Source organism: Hypanus sabinus, chromosome 28 (assembly GCF_030144855.1).
Source record: "Hypanus sabinus isolate sHypSab1 chromosome 28, sHypSab1.hap1, whole genome shotgun sequence".
NCBI lineage: Eukaryota > Metazoa > Chordata > Chondrichthyes > Myliobatiformes > Dasyatidae > Hypanus > Hypanus sabinus.
This window is the reverse complement of record NC_082733.1, coordinates 28,600,716-28,622,890: the sequence shown is the minus strand read 5'-3', so window position 1 is coordinate 28,622,890 and position 22,175 is coordinate 28,600,716. Positions and strand designations below refer to the sequence as shown.

At 42.3% G+C, this 22,175-nt stretch overlaps 1 protein-coding gene across 1 annotated transcript in view; it reads right to left on the bottom strand.

Moving 5' to 3' along the window:
- The window catches only part of slc24a5 (solute carrier family 24 member 5), a 42,476-nt gene extending 21,263 nt beyond the window's left edge, over positions 1 to 21,213 (bottom strand). Inside the window, exons 1-5 of the mRNA XM_059952814.1 lie at positions 21,010 to 21,213; positions 20,675 to 20,854; positions 7,968 to 8,051; positions 5,042 to 5,145; positions 2,602 to 2,702 (exon numbers count right to left, since the gene is read on the bottom strand). Of these exons, the coding sequence (XP_059808797.1) occupies positions 2,602 to 2,702; positions 5,042 to 5,145; positions 7,968 to 8,051; positions 20,675 to 20,854; positions 21,010 to 21,175 (635 nt within the window). The 5' untranslated portion in view covers positions 21,176 to 21,213. The remainder of the gene's footprint in view (positions 1 to 2,601; positions 2,703 to 5,041; positions 5,146 to 7,967; positions 8,052 to 20,674; positions 20,855 to 21,009) is intronic.
- Positions 21,214 to 22,175: the final 962 nt, after the last annotated feature.

Genomic DNA, 22,175 nt, shown 5'->3' with positions numbered 1-22,175 from the left:
GTAGGAAGTTTGCATGTCCTTCCCACAAGTGCGTGGGTTTCTTTTGGGTGGCCCAGTTTCCTCCCAAGGATGTACTAGTTAGTAGGGTACAGACGAGATCAAATCTGCAGATGCTGGAAATCCAAGCAACACACACAAAATGCTGGAAGAACTCAGCAGGCCAGGCAGCATCTATACAAAAGAGTATTGTCGACATTTCGGGACAAAACCATTCCATCCAGCCGAAGGATTTTGGCCCGAAACGCTGACAATGCCCTTTTCCACAGATGCTGCCTTGTCTGCTGAGTTCCCCCAGCATTTTGTGTGTGTGTGTGTGTGTGTTAGTGGATTAATAGGTCATTGTAAATTGTCTGTGATTAGGCTAGAGTTAAATAGATGGTTGCCGGCGGCCGAGCTCGACAGGCCAGAAGGACCTGTTCTCTCTAAACAAATGAACTGAGATTTTATTGGAGGGGGAAGGAAGATATTCCTGGCCAGATTATGGGGAAAGGTGGGAGAATCTCATAGGTTTGATCCTGCACATTGTTAAAAATCTAATTAGCTGAATAAAATGTGGGATGTCAAACAGGAAGGGAGTAAAAGATGATTACATTTATTAAATTAAAAATCCATCTCTTTGTTGCAATTATTTAGTATCAAGGGCTTAAACATTTACAAGCAACTACTGAATTTTAGATGCAGTTCTTTAAAGATGAAAGGGAGGAATGTTCATTCTAATTAGAACATGCTTTTGTTGACATGAGGAAATATGATCCAGAGAGCCCAGCTGGATATAGATTAAAGCTCCCCCATACCCCTAGGCTTGGAGGAATTTCTAAAGCTGCACTACTGAAACTCATACTTTTCCACATCATTCATCTTATCCCTTTGTGAATTTAATAGCTTTTGTTCCAAAATCAAAACTGTTCTCATCTTATTCACTGTCTTTGAATAAGACTCATCCAAGTCAACTTTGAAATTGGGTCTTAAGAAGGTGGTAACTTAGTTCAGTAACTAATTAAGACTTCATCAAGTGGTGTAAAGTTTTATCTTGGTAAAATAAAATATTGGTATTAGTTAGAGGTTTACATGAAGCAAAATAGACCGGAATGTTATACAGCACCAATACAGTACACAAGGCTGATTTGTGCATGAAATTCCTGAAGTTTTCTAGAGAGGCCACGGCTTTGAATGCAACAGGTTACTCTCAGGAGGCTGATTTATACTTGTGCATACAGGCTACACCACAACCTGCGCCATAGCTCTGATTTTCACTTCTGTGTCGCTCTACGCCATAGCGAGCACGCATTGATGTGCGCCAAAACACTAGTTGGCGGTGTGGTTTCTGTGCCACTGGGTTGAGTTTCTTTGTGAGAGACATGGACGAGGACATGTATTTCAAACATTTTCACATGCCAGCAGGTAGATTTGATGATTTGGTTCATCTACTTCGCATCAGTGTATGCGAAGCCTACAAATACGGCGGAGAAGAAGCAACCGGAAATGTGTAGGAGGAAATGCGATGCTACCAAGTGGACTAACTACAGGTGTTGCGGTCCGTATCGCCACTACACGTGAGTAACTACTCTGGAGAGGTGCACGTCACCCTACTGCGTAGGGTACAGCGTAGGCATGGCATAGGGTACGTGACACCCATGGCGTAGATGTGACGCACAAGTATAAATCAGCCTTTAGACACTGAGCATTTCATTTTGGCCGATTCACCAGAAAGGGCCTGGGTTGAAGATGGTTGGTAAGACAAAGATTAAAAAAAAACATCCAATTTATTTTGGGATCAGACTTGTCCACAGGTTAGGATCTTACACTGGAGCAAGGCTAATTTCAGGGCGAATTAGGTAGGATCTAGCAGAGATTGATTGGGTGAGCCTATTTGAAAGAAAAGGAAAGAATGGCAAGAATGAGGTTTTTTAAAAAAAAGTGAGATTACAAGTAGCCAATAACAGCATGTTCCTCTTAGGGTGAAAGATGAATCGAGCAAGTTTGAGGAACTTTGATTGGTGAGATATTGAGTTATAGGGAGAGGACAGCCAGGCTAGATCGTTATTCCTCGGAATTTAGGAGAATGAGAGTCAATCTGATAGAAATATTTGAAATTATGTGAGGCGTAGATAAGGTTAAGAGAGACTAAAACACATGGGTATAGATTTAGGAAGAGAGGTCAAGATTTAAAAAGAGACCCGAGGGGCAAGTTTTTCCACATGCAGAACCAAGCGAGTACATGAGTCAAGGTGCCAGAAGAATTGGTACAATGCTGTCGCTTAAGAACCACATGGACAGGTGAGTGGAGAGACAACACTTAGAGCAGGGTCTCCCACCCCGAGGTCTGCAGACCCCTTGCTTAAAGGTAATGGTCCATGGCATTAAAAAAAATGTTGGGAAGCCCTGACTTCGATGAATATGGGCCAAATGCAGGAAACTGGATCTAGCTGGGTGGGCATTTTGGGCAGTGTTGCCTAGCTGAGCTGAGGGGCTTGTTGTGTCCATGAGGCATTCCTCTGACTTCCTAATTTGAACGTAGATCAGCATTACAGCTACATTTTTAGTGATTAAATAGAGAAATTATATTAAAATTAAGTTTAATAATAGATTGAAAAGCCTTACCAGTGTATCACATTATCGAAGATAATAGCAATTAATGCTACAACACTGATGGCATAAGCTATGCAATCCCTCAGCAGTGGCCAACAAGTCAACTTGCAAACCTGGAAAAGTTTTCAAAATTAATGGGAAATATTTCACATGCCTACACAACTCTGATGAAAGGGCCTTTTTCCCTCAAGACTGCACGATAGTTAACAAATTCATTATTGATGTTAATGACCACTTTAAACTTTCTTCAATTCATTTCCATGATTGGGCTTTTAGTCAAGTCCAAGAGCTTAAGAGCAAATTTCTTTGAGAAGTTATGACATTTGGCATAATTTTAAAAAAACATACACACTCACTGATTGTGAAAGATGTATAACCAAGCTCATTTAACCCCATTCCCACACACCCCTTGTTAACGTGGAACACGGAACACTACAGCACAATGCACAGCTTTTGACCCATGATGTCCTACTGACCTTATAAACCGATTGCGAGTTGAATCTAACCCTTCCCTAGAGGGAGGACACTACAGTGCAAAAACAGGCCGTTTGGCCGGTCTAATCTGTGCAAAGCTATTATCCTGCCTCATTCTACCAAACTGCACCCAGACCACAGCCATTTCCTTCCCATCCTTCTACATTTCTATTAACATTTCTCTTAAATGTTGAAATTGAGCCTGTATCCACTGCTCCTTCCCATATAGCCCTCCGTTGTCTCTCTTGCATCATCTTTTCTCAGGTTCTGCTCCCCCTCCAAGTCTACATCTCCTCTTTTAAAAAAGAAAAGAATTAATTCTACTATCCTTAGACCACCACCCATCCCCAGACCCCATTGTTCCTCTTTATGTTGAAGACACAAAATTCATGCTGTTCTTTTCAGATGTTTGAACAGGTTTACAAGTCTTCTAGTGTCAAGACTTTACGAAGTCACTGTTCTATTGTTTCCATGCTTAGCAATTGATTGTATTCCTTTATTTTTCCAATATTTTTATTGAATTTCAAATACACATATACAGAATTCATAAGGATACTTATTATAAATCAAAATAAGATAGCACAAAATGAAATATATATAAATCACGGTATACCATATTGATGATCAATCAAGTAAAATAAATTGAATGATGAAATACAATAGTATGGTTAATTATATTATAAGCAAAATCTACACCCCCTACCAAGACAAAGCTGGTTGGTAAAAAAAAAGTACCATGTAGTGTTTTATAATAATAGCCCAGATCAATATTTTAATAACAATTCAAAGTTTTTTTTAAAGTAGTTCAGAAAGGGTTCCCATAGCGTTTGAAAATCTTGGTTAGAAACAGAAATCAAACAACGAATCTTCTCTAGAGTTAATCATGACACTGTTCTGATCATTTAGAAAGCAATTAAAGGCAATTTCTCCCACCTTATTGCCTCCGCAGTCATTGATCTGATTGACTATGCCATCAACGCTATTGTCCAGCTGAGTGTGGCCAAGCTCACTGCTCCAGGTGTAGCCAGTGCATCTACTCCCCCAATTCATCCATGCCTGCACATTTGGCTCTGGTGCCCTGTGAGGGTCTTTCCTAATGCTTCTCCTACTCACCTTCTACACCACTCCAGTGATAATCAGCGAACAGTAAAAGTTTTTTTGTTTTTTTTTTTAAACACATTATCTGATGACAACCAACTCTACCTCACCACTTTCTCTTCAGGCTCTCTGTCCACACCTCCAACCTGGCAAGTGAGCAGAGATTTCTGGCAAACAAAAACTGACAACATTTACTGAACATTTAAATCTGACACACATTCCAGAAGCAGTTCAATTCAATAACTCGGTAGTATATTTGACCCTCTCCCCCACATAATGACAACATCACTACAATTTACTTCCTCTAATGTCACCAGGACCTCAAGCTCCTCTTATTGAAAACCTCATCACACCCTTTTCTTCCAGAACCTACTGTTCCAATAATTTTGTCCCCAGCCTCTCGTTCTACCATCGCCATGGATACAGACCGGCAATGGCTTCTGGCCAATCAGCATTTCTATTTTAAAATCCTTACCTTTGATTTCAAATCCCTTCATGACCTCACCCCTCTTCATATCTAATCTCCAGCCTTGCAGAACAATTCTGTCCTGTCAATCAGCCCCAGATCTATTAGTTCTACTATTAGTGGCTATGCCTCAAAAAGGCTCAGAGTTTCCCCTCGATCTTGCTTTCTCATTACTCTTTTGGAATCCATTTTAAAACCCATCTCTCTGACTAAGCGTTAGATCTTTGCCTGGTACATCACTATATTTAATTTTGTCATTTAAAAACAGCTCTTCGAAATTTCCTGCAATATTTTTCCACATTACAAATATTAAATAAGTGATTATCAATAGAATTAATGCAAATTTCAAATTCTGACAAGAAAATAGTTTAATCTCACCTCAGTATTGTCAGTGACATTATTGTATTTACGTACCATGGTGGACAACAGCCCACATGCAGCACAGATCCCAAGCAAATTGTAAACTGCAGATCCAACTATCGTACTAATTCCAATATCTCCCTTTGTCACAAAGACACCTAGGTACAAAGAGTGAGAGATCAAACGGCAAGATTTCCCAATTTAGTATTCTATTAACGTGCAGAATGTAACCAGAACTGCAAGGTTTAATTTGGGACAATCTGAAAGTATGCTGGTCAAGATAGTTTTACAAAAATAATTCCTAAATTGAAAGGTGACATCAAGGAGATGTGTACTCATTATCTAACAATGATTGTTGGCACCTTCACAAGAGTGCCAGCATTTTACACAAAGTTGCCTGGAAATTCAAACCTGCAATACTGATTTTAGTCAACTTTTACGTAATTGTCCCCCCCCCCCCCAATGAGTGAGCCATGAGAGCATCCATTTCTAAGTGATTTTTTACAGTAGTGTAGTGGATAGCACAATGCTATTACAGCTTGGGACCTTGGAGTTCAATTCTGATATCATCTGTAAGAAGTCTATACGTCCTCCACGTGGAATACTTGGGTTTTCTTTGGGTCAATAGACAATAGGTGCAGAAGTAGACCATTCGGCCCTTTGAGCCTGCACCACCATTTTGAGATCATGGCTGATCATCTACTATCAATACCTGGTTCCTGCCTTGTCTCCATATCCCTCGATTCCCCTATCCATAAGATGCCTATCTAGCTCCTTCTTGAAAGCATCTAGAGAATTGGCCTCCACTACCTTCTGAGGCAGTGCATTCCAGACCCCCACAACTCTCTGGGAGAAGAAGTTTTTCCTTAACTTTGTCCTAAATGACCTACCCCTTATTCTCAAACCATGCCCCTGGTACTGGACTCTCCCAGCATCTGGAACATATTTCCTGCCTCAATCTTGTCCAATCCCTTAATAATATGTTGCAATCAGATCCCCTCTCAATCTCCTTAATTCCAGCGTGTACAAGCCCAATCTCTCTAACTTCTCTGCGTAAGACAGTCCAGACATCCCAGGAATTAACCTTGTGAATCTACGCTGCACTTCCTCTACAGACAGGATGTCCTTCCTTAACCCTGGAGACCAAAACTGTACACAATACTCCAGGTGTATTCTCACCAGGGCCCTGTACAAATGCAAGAGGATTTCCTTGCTCTTGTACTCAATTCAACTTTGTAATAAAGGCCAACATTCCATTAGCCTTCTTCACTGCCTGCTGCACTTGCTCATTCACCTTCAGTGACTGATGAACAAGGACTCCTGGATCTCTTTGTATTTCTCCCTTACCTAACTCTACACTGTTCAGATAATAATCTGCCTTCCTGTTCTTACTCCCAAAGTGGATAACCTCACACTTATTCACATTAAACATCATCTGCCAAGTATCTGCCCACTCATCCAAGTCACCCTGAATTCTCCTAACATCCTCATCACATGTCACACTGCCACCCAGCTTAGTATCATCAGCAAATTTGCTGATGTTATTCTCAATGCCTTCATCTAAATCGTTGACATAAATTGTAAACAGCTGTGGTCCCAATACCGAGCCCTGTGGTCCTCCAGCTTCCTTTGACAGTCCAAAAATATGCCTGTTAGTCGGTTAGTTGATCATTTACAATTGTCCTGTGATTAGGCCAGGGTTAAATTGGTAGGTTGTTGGGGTGGTGAGGCTCAAAGGACTGGAAGGGCCTATTCTACACTGTATTGCTAAATAAGTGAAACATTTTCATTTGGACACTGACTTCTTGCCAACACTGGACTGACCCTGGTGAAGGTTAATGGCTAGACTTTTGTACTGCTAATTTGGGAGGCCTTAAGATAAACAAAATATTTTTACTACATCTTTAAAGCTGCACTTACCTCAGCTGCCCTCAACATTGAATTAAGCCAAAACTCTAGCCTACAATTTCTGCTCCTCCTCCTGTCACAGTCACACCATCCCAATAAAATCTAAATGCCAATATTGGACTCTCAATCACTTTCACATTTCCAACCCCACTCCAACATCTCCTAAACAGCCAAGGGGCCCAACTTTCTCCTGGATCTCCAGCCCAAAACACCAACCTAGGCCTTAAATGCCTTGCAACCCCAGTCACCAATCAGGGCCCAGAGACACACAATGAAAGAAAAAAAGCAACACCTAGTTTGTTGTAATTGAAGTTCCACTCAACACAATGGGCTAATGCTTATCGGCTACCTTGAGGACACAACTGATGCTTTGAGTGCAAGTAACTTCAAATAATGGTAAAATTGTTTTAAAAATATTTTCACAATCCTTTAAAGATAAAGTTGATAATGCTAACATTAAATATAGATGATTCAAGGTATTCAGTTAACACTGAAGTCAAACCCAGACTGATGGAAGTGACCAGAGAGTATAATAGAAACACGTTTTTTTGCATGTTCCAATTATTCAGATTCAGATGGTTTATTGTAATTTAAAAACCACAAATGCAATGCAGTTAAAAAATGAGACAACGTTCCTCCAGAGTGATATCAACAAAGCACATGACAAAATAGACTACAGCAGAAAATCCACATAACGTTTGGCAATCCCCAATCCAGAGTCCGGAGAGGCTGCTGTGTATTAATATCGCGCTACCATCTTAGCGTGATCCCAGAAAGGAGCTCCAAATCCACCAGACAAAACAAGACCAAAAGCTAAAGCTACAAGACCTGCACAAAACCACATAGTTACAACATATAGTTACAACAGTGCAAACAATAGCATAACTTGATAAAAAAAAAACAGACCATGGGCAAGGTAAAAATAGTCCAAAGATATTAAAAGATTCTAAGTTCGAAAGAAACCACCACACAGTTTCCACAAGTCCTCAGGGTCCTCATAGACTCATCATCTCATTGTGTTCCAATTAATATTAATGAGTAATATTTAAAAAAAAAGGATAATAGGTCTTACCGAGAAAAGATGTGACTAGTTCAGGAGCAGAGCTTCCGGCTGCCATAAATGTTGCTCCAGCAACATCCTGAGTAAGACCAAGACCTGACAATTACAAATACTGTTATATTATTAGAATTCAAGGATGATTTAAATGAGTCATCACAGAAAGATTGTATACAATAATCAAGTACCAGGAGGTAGAGATCTGTTAAGCGTGCCCGCAGAAAAATAATCCCAGGGTTGTATTGAATTGAATTGACTTTATTACTTACATCCTTCATATACACGAGTAAAAATCTTTCTGTTGCATCTATCTAAATGTGCAATTTATAGTAATTTATAATAAATAGTATGTACAACAGGACATTCAATAGAACATAGAAATACAGTTGTGTCAGCATGAAATAATCAGCCTGGTGGAAGAAACTGTCCCGGAACCTGCAGGTCCTGGCTTTTATGCTGTGGTACCATTTCCCGGATGGTAGCAGCTGGAACAGTTTGTGGTTGGGGTGACTCGAATCCCCAATGATCCTTCGGGCCCTTTTTACACACTTGTCTTTGTAAATGTCCTGAACAGTGGGAAGATCACATGTACAAGTGTGTTGGGCCTTCCGCACCACTCTCTGCCGAGTCCTGCGATTGAGGGAGGTACAGTTCCCATACCAGGCAGTGATGCAGCCAGTCAGGATGCTCTCAATTGTGCCCCTGTGGAAAGTTCTTAGGACTGGTGTGACATTAGGGGATGTGGTGACATGTACAGTATGTGCACTGATAGTAAAATTTACTTTGAACTGTGATACACCAGAACCCTGTCATGGACAATCCCCAGCTGGGCTGCAAAAGGAGGAGAGTTGGACATGGGGCTTGCAGCCCCATCCTTTCAAAACTCAGAGGGACAGAAACACCAACAGGAGTTCTGAAGAGCTCACCCCCAAGAGAGGAAGGATAGGCAAAGATGGGCTACATCTGGGGACAACTCAAAAGACAGGCCAAGGACAGAGGACTGGTGCGCTGCTGCTGATAGCCTCCACCTCAGTCAGGGGGTGGTGGGCAGATACAGCAGACCTTCGATTCTTGCTATACTAAGCTTTACACTGTATTACAATGAGAGTTTTATGCACCACAGAACAGCAACTCAAAACATCGTGATCATCCCAGAGGTCCTAGTTAAGTACAAGTGCATTCTAAAACAAGGATTATGAAATTCTGCAGCCACGTTTTAATTCAAAGCAAAACTGACATTTCAGTTTCAACTCAGCCTCAGTAGTCAGCAGTCTGCATGCTGAATAACATCAAAACTTTTGGTAAACGCATTTTTATTGGAATCTATTTGGTTTCTTGAAGAGTTCAAACACTAATTCCAAGTACTCCAAAGAAGAAAATTTTGGCTAGCTGAGAATGCTGCGCATAGTTGACATAAGAAAGGGAACAAAAACTGCATTGAAATCTTTCTTCACAAGATGTAAAGCTTCACATCCCCTGAAGGCAAACAATAAAAAAAAACGCAAGATCTAAAAGTTAAATTTTTGGGCATTCAACTCCAGTGATCTGTAAATCTTAAATTGGTGCAAGCTATTTGAGAGAGACCATGCACAAAATTCAATTGAGATGCATAATTTTTGGAAAAACAACTTTATAATTATACGCTATTCAGAAGGGAAATCCTAAACATTCTAAGCTACAAAAGTTGAGATTCAAAAATGAGTTTCTTTCTCTTGATTCAGTTTACTTTAACCAGACATCTGGATAAAAGATATTGCCAATTTAAAAGTTACCAATATACACACTGATGTAGATAAGCTGTGTCCCGGAGAGGAATAAAAAGCAGACATTTAGGGTCGAGACCCTTCTTCAGGACTGGAAAGGAAGGGGGAAAAGATGCCAGAGTGAGGTGGTGGGGAGAGGAGGAAGTACAAGCTAAAAGGTGATAGTTGAGAGGGAAGGTGGGGGAGGGAGCATGAAGTGAAAAGCTGGGAGGTGATAGGTGGAAGAGATAAAGGGCTGAATACATCGGACTCTGAAAGGAGGGAAGAGTAGACCATGGAGAAATGGAAGGAGGGGCACCTGAGGGAAGTAATAGATAGGTGAAGAGAAGGGGTAGAGGGGAGCTGAATGGAAAACTAGAGGGGGAGGAGAAGTAATTACCGGAAGCTCAGAAGTAATATCAATGGTCCCCATCCACCTATCTTTCCCCTCGCCTGGTTTCACCCATCATCTTCTAGCTTGTACTCCTTCCTCTCCCTCCCACCACCAAAGCTAACAGCATTGTGAAGGACCCCACGCACCCCTCATATAAACTCTTCTCCCTCCTGCCATCTGGCAAAAGGTACTGAAGCATTTGGGCTCTCACGACCAGACTGTGCAACAGTTCCTTCCTCTAAGCTATCAGACTCCTCAACACCCAGAGCTGGTCTGACACACACACACACACCTCCACTCCCTTTGCAATTTTTGCTCATTTTTTTCTCAATTCCTGCTAAAACATCGTTTACATTTACATCAATTAATATATTGTAATTTGCCCTTTACTGTGTCTATTGTCTTGTTTATTAATTATTGTATTGTCTTGCACTGTTTTGTGCACTTTATGTAGTCCCGTGTAGCTCTGAAGTCTAGTGTAGTTTTGTGTTGTTTCATATAGCACCATGGTCCTGGAGGAAGGTTGTTTCATTTTTACTGTACCGGCAGTTATGGTTGAAATGGCAATAAAAGCGACTTAACTTATTCTGGCTTCCTCCCATTTTCTATTCAATCCTGGTGAAGAGTCTCAGCCCGAAACATCAACTCCTTATTCCTCCCCATAGGTGCTGCCTGACCTGCTGAGTTCCTCCAACCTTTTGTGTGTGCTACTCTGGAGTTCCCTCTGCAGAAACCCTTGTATCATTGATTCACTCTTCAATGCCATCCTTACTGTATATAGCAAAGGCATTTAAGGTGATGTGGCATAATGTTATAAAGGGGGCCAGGTTAGCAAGCCCCTTCTACAAAACAGCAGAAAATTTACAACTAGCATAAGTCACAAGTTTTGCTGCCTGTCAATGATGGCTTGGATGCAACCAATTGTTCTTTAATTCAAACGTTTATAAAAATTCAGTGACACAATTAAATTTTAATTATTAAAAAGCATGCTAAAGCTATTAATATTAAATCAAGGAATTATACAATTTTGTAATTAATTTTATCTGTTTCCCTTGTAGCTGTTCCTTTCTGTTGAAGTTGCTTGCCATTTCTGCAAAAACATTTTAACTGTGCCTCAATCAGTACGAACAATTTCCTGTGTGACCACTGGGCATTTCAACAAACCCCTGCTTTGTCATTGAACCAAGTGTAGCTGGAACGTAGGCAACAGAGCACACTCCGAGACCCCCAAGTTCATGGAGGAGTCTAGGACATTTCTGTGGTAAAATGCCAAATTTGGTTTCAGATATTGCAAGGAGCATCACTGGAATTAATGGCTAGACAACAAAGCTACATATTTAAAAGATTTTTTTTAAAAACACCAGATCAATTTAAAGCACGGTACTGTGCTAACGTTTAGGCAGCCTAAATTTTTTTTAAAAATATAAATTTTGTTTTTGATGTTTATTTTTTGTCTTCTGCATTAGCGTGTCAATAGAAAAAAAAGCAAATTTTAGATTTCTAAACATTCATTTTCCAAAAAAGTTAAATGTTACAAAGAAATTGTATTTCTTTAAGAGAAGTAACAGATTAACTAATAGCGACACGCACAAAATGCTGGAGGAACTCAGCATGTCAGGCGGCGTCTATGGAAAAGAATAAACAGTCAGACGTTTCAGGCCGAGAGCCTTCATCAGAACTGAAGGGGTGAGAAGTCAGTAAGGTGGTGGGGGGTGGGGGGAAGAAAAGTACAAGGTGGTAAAACTGGGTGAAGAGCTGAGTAGTTGATTGGTGAAAGAGATACAGGGCTGAAGAAGGGGGAATCTGATAGGAAGGCCATGGAAGAAATGGAAGAGGGAGAAGCACCAGAGGGAGGTGATGGGTGGATAAGGCGTGAGGGGGAAAGGGGAATGGTGAATGACTGGGTGGGGGGGGAGGGTGCTATTACTGGAAGTTCAGGAAATAGGTACACATTGCTTTCAGGTTGGAGGCGACTCAGACGGAATACAAGGTGTTGTCCCTCCAGCCCAAGTGTGGCCTCATTGCAACAGTAGAGGAGGCCATGGACTGACCAGTCAGAATGGGAAGTAGAATTAAAGTGGGTGGCATTGGGAAATACTGCTTTTTTTCTTGCAGAGCGTAGGTTCTTGGCAATGTGGCCTCCTAATCTACGTCAGATATCATCAAAATACCACAACTGGACACTGTAAATTACCCCAAGAGACCCACAGGTGAAATGTCACCTCACCTGGAAGGACTGTTTGGAGCTCAGAATGGTAGTGAGAGAGGAGGTGTAGCATTTGTTCTACTTGGAAGGATAAGTGCCAGGAAGGAGATCAGTGGGGAGGGATGAATGGGCAAAGGATGAATGCGGAAAACAGAAAGTGGTGAAGGGGGGGAGGGAAAGATGTGTTTGGTGATGGGATACCGTTCAAGATGGTGGAAATAATGGAGAATTATGTACTAGATGCAGAGGCTGGTGGGTGAGTGCAAGAGGAACTTTATCCTTAGTGGGGTGAATGGGGTGAGGCCAGATGCGCGTGAAACAGAAGAGATGCAGGTAAGATGTGTTGATGGTGGAGGAAGGAAAATCTTTGAAGGAGGACATCTCATTAGGTCCAGAATGAAAAGCCTCATCCTGAGAGCAGATGCGGCTGAGATGGAGGAATTGAGAGAAGGAGATGGCACTCTTACAAGTTACAGTTTGGGAAGTGGTATAGTCCAGTTAGCTGTGAGAGTCCATGGGTTTATAAAAGATATCAGTAGATGAGCTATCTCCGGAGAGAGGGACACAAAGATTGAGAAAGGGTAAGGAGGTGTTGGAAATGGACCAGGTAAATTTGAAGGAAGGGGGAATGCTGGATCCAAAGTTGATGAGCTCCGCATAGATGTGGGAAGCAGCACCAATGCTGTCATTGATGTAGTGTAGGAAAAGTTGGGGAGTGATACTAGAGTTTCCTTGGAACATAGACTGAGCCACATAGCTGACAAAACATTAAGCATAGGTGGGATCCACACGAGTATCCACAGCTACACCTTTGCTTTCTACAACTGTTGATAATGAGTTGTACGAACTAAGCTGATCAACGGTTGTAGAAAGGATCAAATTAGGTGAAGAACAACCAACCCAAAAGGTGAGGGTGTGGCAGATGCACCAGCTTAATCAGCAGATCATTAATTCTTACATCATGGCAAGAGTGAGCAAAGCAACAAGACACAAGGTGGTCATTCTGCATCAACAATATGTTTTCCCCCAAGCAGAAATTTCATGGCAAACCAAAGTTTCAAGACGTGCTGTCCAATCCATTCTGAAGAAGTACAAAGAAACAGAAGGTTGAGGACCAGAAATATAATGGCTGGCCACGGAAACCAACTGCAGCAGATGAGAGATACATCAAACTGACGTCCCTTCTAAATTGGACCAAGTCCAGTGCTGCCATCAGCTCTGAACTCAGAAACCGCTGGAACCCAAGTACACCCCTCTGCAGTCCAGAGAGGTCTTGTCAGAAGTTGTCTTCGTGGAAGAGTTGCTGCCTAAAAGCCATTCCTCCAAAAGAGGAAACAAAGCCAAGAGACTCACCCATGCACAAAAAAATGGACTGGGATACCGAACAAAGGCAGCAAATGGTCTGGACTGGTGAGTCAAAATTTGACATTTTTGCCTCAAGCAGGAGGCAGTTTGTCCTTCAAAGAGCAGGCGAGTGCTACACGGATGAGTGCCTGTAACTAACAGCAGAGGTTCCCCCACAGGTTTGGGTCTGCATTTCTGCAAATGGAGTTGGTGATCTGGTCAGGATGTATGGAATTCTCAATGCTGAGGAGCACAGGCAGATTTTCCCTGATGGAGCAAACACGAGGAAATCTGCAGATGCTGGAAATTCAAACAACAATACACACAAAATGCCGGTGGAACACAGCAGGTCAGGCAGCATCTAAAAGGAGAAGCTCCGTCGACGTTTCGGGCCGAGACCCTCCGTCAGGACTGATGTCTTGGCCAGAAACGTCGACACTGCTTCTCCTTATAGATGCTGCCTGACCTGCTGTGTTCCTCCAGCATTTTGTGTGTGTAGTTACCCTGATGGAACTGTGTGATGGATGAGGTGTCTCATCAATCTCAATTTCACTCTGCAGCAGGCCAATGTCCTCAGACGCACAGGCAAAGTCATAAAGAACTGTCTTCAGTGAAAAGAACAAGGAGTTAAGCTACAGATGGTATAGCCTCCACAGAGCCCCGATCTCAACAACATGGGGGCTGTCTGGGATTATCTGGAGAGACAGAAGCAAGCTTGACAGCCAAAGACTGCAGAAGAACTGTGGCAAGTTCTCCAAGATGCTTGGAACAACCTACTAGCCGATTTTCTTTTAAAACTGCATGCGACCTCAGAGACTGCACATACCTTAGAGAAATGATGCAGTTTTAAAGGCAAAAGGTGGTCACACCAAATACTGATTTGATTTAGTTTTTTTTTCAAAACTGTTTACTGCTCTTTATAGTAATTCTGATATTTAGAAATTTTTCATTATTTTTGAAAGCATCTTTGCTTTGCAGATTGTGGTTTTTTTTTTAAAATAGCATGTGCCCAAGCTGGTTGCAAAATACTTTCTTTTGAAAAGAGGGTGAAAAAGGGTTAAAAGGACACATTCTAGAGAGAGCTTTGAGCTTGGGTAACTGTTGCTTTAATTGGAGGACGTTAAGACTCTAAACCAACGTCTGTAGGAGATTCAGTAGTTTCAAAGTACATTTATTATCAAAGAATGTATAAAAAAATACAACCATGAGATTTGTTTGCTTACAGGCAGTTGCAAAGCAAGGAACCCAGTTAAAGAAAAGACCAACCACCCCAATGCCCACAGAGAAAGAAAAAAACAAATCGTGCAAACACTAGAAGCAAGCAACAGCATTCTGAGCCATATTGAGTCCTTGGATCCAAATACCCAGAGCAATCTGGAGTAGGCCCAAGGCAGGGCAAATCGCCACAAAGTTCGCTGACACGAAGCACAGCAGCCAAGTGCAGTCTCACAGCTCTAGTGTCATTGAGAGAGAAACCTTCAGACTATCTGGGCTGGCATTTAAATTGTCCGTACCTCACACTAGGACCAAGGCCCCACTGTCGGCAAATCACTCTGGGCCTAGATTTTGCTGCTAAAGGAGCCGATCTTAACCTCTCCAAATTGGCTCGGTACTGTGGTGAACTACACGTGCCTGTCTGGACGCGCCCCTCTGCTGACTGCTCCTGTGGCTCCTCCCACAGACCCCTGTATAAAGGCGATCAAGGCCTGAGCCCGGCCTCTCAGTCTCCAGGATGTCGTATGGTGGTCACTCACTGTTTGTTCCTTCTTCCAGTCAATAAAAGCCGATATCTCGCCTTTACGTCTCAGAATGAGTTATTGATGGTGCATCAGGTGCCCAGAGAGATCGAACTTCATTAGAATCTTGACACCCTGCCTTTCCAGTCTATATGGGCCAGCATTTAGATTGTCCAAACAATGGATTGTGCCTCGCATTAGGATGTGGGCCTAACTGTGGTGAGTCACTCCAGGCCTTGAACATGCTACTTATCAATTTGCTTCGGACTTGGATTTCACTGCTGAAGAAGCCATTCTCAATGTCTCCACTTCTTCTCGGCGTTTGGAGTGGTTCACCCTCACACCTGGGTTGGTTGGATGGTTATCAGAATTCCTCTGCCCCGTCTTCTCCCCTCCAAATCATTCACTCCAACCAACGTGGCTGCAACTCCAAGTGTGTCGCTTTTGCAGCGAACCTGTAGGGCCCATCCTGCAAATTCACTTTGCCTTCGCTTGCTTCTTCACTTCTTGCAGTGATAGTTTACCACAATGTACTTTAAAAAGTTATTAAAGGTTTTAAATCAAATTCCCATAGGCGATATGAACAAATAAAATCAGTCCACAAGTTATTGGAGCAGTATTAGGCCATTTGGCCCATCAAGTCTGTTCTGCCATTTGATCTTGGCTGACATTTTCCCTCTTGACCACATGCTCCTGCATTCTCCCCATGACGTTCTTGCTAGTAAAGAACCTATTAGATTCCTCTTTAAACATACGGTGACTCGGTCTCCACCACACTCTGAGATAATGAATTCCACAGGCTCGCTAACCTTGTGGTGAAACCTTCCAGTTTAAGATGGCGCTACTGAAGATGGGCAGCGGCTTACTGGCAGTTCATAAAGCAAGGAGTAGAACTAAATATTTCATTGACGATGCTTACTGTGGAAAATGTGGTAAACAATCACGGCATACAAAGAGGCGAGTGAAGGAAAGGCTGACTCGAGGGTTGAGGCGTGTGGGTGCGATGCAAAGTTGGAGTGAGGTCAAGATGGAGTCAGGGCGTGCAAAGTAAAGTTGAAGTGGAGGCGTTTTGGAGCCTGCCGATGTAAACTATGCAGGGTTTAATCGGACTAAGCACTGGGCTGATTTGGAATGATTGGGTATAGGCCAGAATAGAAACAGAAATAGAAATAGAAATATCTTTATTGTCATTGCACAGTACAATTTGTCACACGCCAATACAGTGAAAATGAGTTTGTAAATCTCATACTCAATGCTATAAAACAAATAAAATAAATAAACAATAAGTAACCAGCCAGTACAAGCAATGTCCAGCAGTACAAAAGCGCAACTCAGATGCATGGCAGCCATAAAACCAGTAGTAAGAGTAGCAATATAACAAATTTATGGATGATGCTTGATCACTTGGTTCAGAGCAATTATAGCTCTGGGGAAAAAGCTATTTTCCAGTCTGGAAGTGCGGGCATAGAAAATCTTATAACGTCTGCCAGATGGAAGAAGTTCAAACAGATGATTGCATGGTTGTGTATTGTCTGCACAGATGCTTGTAGCTTTCCTTAGGCAGCATGAGCTGTAGGTGTCCTCCAGGGCTGGGAGCTGTGTCCCGATGACCTTCTGTGTGCTAGAGACGACCCGCTGAAGTGCTTTCCTACCAGCTGCTGTACAACTGAGATACCACACAGAGATGCAGTATGTTAAGGTGCTCTCTATGGTGCAGCGGTAAGAAGTCACCAGCATCTGCTCAGGTAGACCAGCGTTCTTCAGTATCCTAAGGAAAGCAAGCGTTGCTGTGCATCCAGGCCCGGAGCATACCGAAGTGACAGGGCATTCATCCTACTGCAAGTAACGACCCAGCGTTAGGACGATTTGAACGCAGGGAAGTTTGCTAGCTGCTCCATGACGTTCGTTCCGTCCTTTGAGCGAAAGCCAAGGCTGAGAGACTGCTCCAGCTCCTCCAGACTCTGTACCTGTTAGCTCAGCACCAATTTGCCCCACTGTGCGATGAACGGAGGCTGAGGCTGTGGGCCTGCTCTGGCGGCTCCAGGCTTCGTGTCTATGGATGCACTTTTGTTCTGAATGCTGTTGCTTGCACAGTGTGTTTTCTCCCCCTGTCCTGGTTGGGTCTGTCTCTGGGCTATATATGGTGACACATTCACTGGTTCCCTGTGGGTTGGTCTTTTTTTAAAAAAAGTTTTTTCGGGTCTCTTGTTTTGTGGGTGCTTGCAAGCAGAAAAAGTTCAAGGTTGTACACATTATACATACTTTGATAACAAATTTACTTAGAATTTTGAGATTACTGGGAATACTCATGGTTGCTCAGCATCTGCTGAAATAACTGGTGGGCCAATGCTTTGGATATGGTCTCTTGCTCAAAACTCAATAATCTTACAATATTGCTTTCAGTCCCAAGACTCTGGATGTTTACAGCTCCAATGTGAAAATGGAAAACCTGCTGCTATGTTCTGTTTTCCCACCTGTATTCTAGCACTGGAGTCCAGCAGTGAATCACAAAATTCCCCTGGAGAGCTGCTGGACGCAATGCAGCAAAAAACCAATTTCATTCATTTATACAGAGACTGCTGAAGGGGGAAACAGGTAGCTCAAACAATATAACCTTACTCTGTAGTCCAATCTCCTTTCATGGTTTGAATTGTTTAAGTGATTTTTAACATTTCCAATAATATTTTAACTGTTTAAATAATGTTTGATTTTGCGATCTTCAGAAGCCTCCAAGCCTGGAGCTTCTGCCATTTACATCAAAGACGTATGGTTAGGGTCAGTGAGTTGTGGGCATACATGTCAGCTGCCCCCAGCACAATCTTCGCTGTATTAGTCATTGACACAATAAATGCATTTCACTGTATGTTTCAAAGTTTGAAGTAAATTATGAAAATATGTACATATCACCATATACTACCTTGAGATTCATTTTCTTGCAGGCATTCACATTAAAACAAATAAATAAATAAATAAATAATGGGAAACTACCCATAAAGACGGACAATCATTGTACAAAAAACAATCTACACATCATAAATAAAGCTAAGCCTATGAATTGCAGAATTCTTGAAAGTGAGTCCGTAGATTGTGGAATCAGTTTAGTAGAGGTGAGTGAAGATTATCCAGGGGTCTGATGGTGCAGGGTATCCATCCCTTGATTTCCAGTCTCGCTGGCATCAGTGAACAACGATTCCTCTGGTGACACATTCCAGATAGCTAAATTTCTTCACTTTTTCTACACCTTATGTTTGTCCCTCATCTCGATTGTGTTTCGGAAACCGTTGGAGCCTGGGGCGTGTAGTTTGGAGTTTGATTGAATGATCCTGGGCTCTGCTGTCTGAGAGGACTAAGAGCTGTCTCATGAAGAAGACCAGAGACGGGGTATGGAGCCATAATGGAAATCCATTTCGAAGCCCTGAGGAAGACTGAAGCATCGAGGCGGATGCAGAGGAAGTCAGCGATCGCTCACCATGGAGGTTACGGGTCAACAGCTGGGTGGGCAGCACTCAGAAGGCTGCAGGTAGGTGGCTGGTGGTCGCTCTTCACGGAAGGAATGTTTGGTTCCGGCGGTAGGATGTTTTCGAAGTTCGAAGATTTATGTGATTATTGGACTGTGGAGTGTTTTGCACTCCTTCAGTTTTCTGTGTTTTCTTTCTTGCTGCTGACTAGAGTTCCAGGTGGGTGAAATGTTAATCTTTGTGAGAGGGACGGCGGCTGAAACATCAAACCCACAACCCCCTCCCTCGCAGAAAAGAGCAGCGACAATAACATCAAACCCCCGAACCCCCTCCCTCATACGCAAAAGCCACCAGGTCACCCACACAGAAAAACCAACAAGAACATCAGACCCCAAATCCCCCACCTGTAATAAAACTAATTTCAAGGCAGTATATTCCAAGAGGACCACAAACTTGTCATAGGGTTTGGAGGCAAACCTCAATGACCTGGAGAGGCACGTTGGCTGGAGTCAGGGCTTCATGCTTTGGCTGTTGGTAGGGTCACCCATGCCAAACAGGTCAAAGGGTAAAGGCCAGATCAAGAGTGGTCCATCGGTCCTCCAGGTTCGGGGATTCAGATCAGGGCTAAAGCAAAACTTTTACAATGAAGAATCCTTCTACACTTGAGTGGAATACTTGCAACAGTACTCCTGAACTTGCCTGACTGACAGCAGTGAAAACTGAGCTACTGACACAGTGAAGGAAGTCCTGATCACCACCAGGGATGGAGGAACTTCATTTTTGTCCTAAATGCCTGTGGCATAATGGGAGAGATATGGTGACGTGTATACTTTGATAATAATTTTACTTTGAACTTCTTTAACCATGATCGTTTGTCAAATGGCCATACGACTATTTGTTAAATCAATGCAACTATTTTAGTGTCACATTTTACACAAACTCCCCAGGCCTTTACTACTGGGTAGTCAAGATTCCCCACCTGTAATGATGGGTGTGGCCAACACGTTTGCCCGCCAAGCAGCTTACCAAAGGCCCACATAAGGACAACAGACTTCCTGCCCAACAGAGCATTTGAAAGTGAATTAGCTTTTTAAGCAAGAATCCAAGTAATTTTTCTACCAATTCTATTATTCCAAGTTTATAAACACCACGTTTGGACTGCCGGTGGGATTTGAACCAGCATATCCAGAATCTTTAGTCCACACATCCAGATTAGTTTTCCAGCCTCATTAATTTAAGTTTATTGTCATTCAGCCATATATATATGTGTGTGTATTCAACTGGGTATTCATCAGGCTCTTGAGCCAGAGGGGATGACTTCACTTGCCCCGTTATTCAAATGTTCCCACAACCCATGGAATTACTTTCAAGGACTCTTCACCTCATGTTCTCAATATTTATTATTACTTTCTATTTGCAGTTTGTTGTTTTTTGCACACTAGTTGAACGCTTTAAGTTGATGCGGTCTTTCATTGATTCTATTATAGTTATTATTCTATGAGTATGCCCGCAAGAAAATAAATCTCAGCTTTGTATATTGTGACATATATTCGCTTTGATAATAAATCTACTTTGATATGTATACTGCCAAGCAAGGTGCACACACAATACATACATCTTACACACAAGGTAATATTACCGCAAATAGGTTAGCAAATAATCAGGTACTTTTGCAACTCAAGTCAGAAGTAACCAGGACAAAAATAATGGCGCTTCACACTCGTCGCTAAACTAATGTACTCCAGTGGCATCAAACATGTGTCAACAGGAAGTTGAACTTCGTAGCCCAGAAGGAGGTGCAGGTGTAAGTGATTAGGCCGTGGAGTTAACATTTGCACTTACGTTCACTGATAGTCTCCAAGGAAGGTAGGAAATAGTCTTCACAAACTATGTCTATAGCCAGCAGCATGTAAAGAATGATGATAAAGTGAATAATTATGCCTCCCTCTCTTCTCTCTTCCAGTGTAAAAAATCCTTCGGGGAACTCCGATGATGGAGATATTACACATTTGGTTGAGTTATCTGCGTAAAGTCAGAAAAGAATCAGAACATTGGTATTTGTTTAAGTTAATTTTGAACAATGCATCCCACACAGCGGAGAGATCAGCACACACAAGAATTTATTAAAACCGCATAAACAATCAGCTGTCTTGTGAAGACAATCAGAAGGAACTGACCCGCGACGGCCCGGCGAATTCGTTGACTGTTTCCCCGACTGGATAATGAGGCGGCTACTTTGTGAATGAGATGAGTTACTCCGTAGACAACTAGGAAAATTCCAACTACAAAGAAGATCACTTCGCTTCGTCTTTTCCTAGACTTCAGAATTCCTGCCGAACTCATTATTAATCTGACGGGACTTTCAACGACTTGACCGGCAACCCTCAAACTATCACAACATTTTCATAGTTTAATGGTAACTAATGAGTTCCAGGCACTGACATGGGTTCAAACATTTATCACAACTGACTTTTAATTGGAAGGCATTGGAGCTCAGATGACATGGTCACGAGCTGCATTAACTAATCATCTGAGTGAAGTAGCTAAAAAGCCAATTAAATCATTGACGAGAGAGAAGGTTTTGAGGTGGAAAAGGGGAGTGGTTCCCTGGGGAAGGAGGAATGTTACATTTCCTTAGATAGCATGGAATGTTGGATGTTTTAATTACGTGAACAAGAAATGTCTAAAGCAGAGTAAAATCAGAGCCTTTATTGAATTTAGTAGATTAAAGAAAGGCCCTGAGGGAAAAAGAAGTTTTGCAGATGCCAACATATCTATGCTTTGAGGAAAGTTGGTTTTGTGTGATTGAATTCGATAAAAAGCTTTTCCTATAGCCACTTAAAAAAATGCATCACAATTATTTCTCGTGACGGTGAAAATAATGGGGCTTTCACTGAAACTATCTGCAAGTTTAAAAAATGGCCTTGTGTACTATTCTGTACACTCAAGCCTTAACACCGAACCTTGGTTCAGTCCCTTCCCACCTATTTCCGCGATACTTCTCTTGCTCTCAAACTCCTCAGTAATTTTCAGTTCCCTGGCCCTGACCGCCTCACTTTCACCATGGACATACAGTCCCTATGCACTCCTATCCCCCATCAAGAAAGCCTTGGAGCTCTCTGCTTCTTTCGCAGTAAAAGAACCGAACAGTAGTTCCCCTCCACCATTACCCTCCTCCATCTTGCAGAACCGGTCCTCACCCTCAACAGTTTTCCCTTCGGCTTCTCCCACTTTCTCAAGACTCTGGGAGTAGCCATGGTCACCGGCCCGCCTTTTTGACGGCTACGTGGAACAGTCCAAGTTCCAAGCCTCCCCAGCCCCTTCCTCCGCTACATTGACTCTT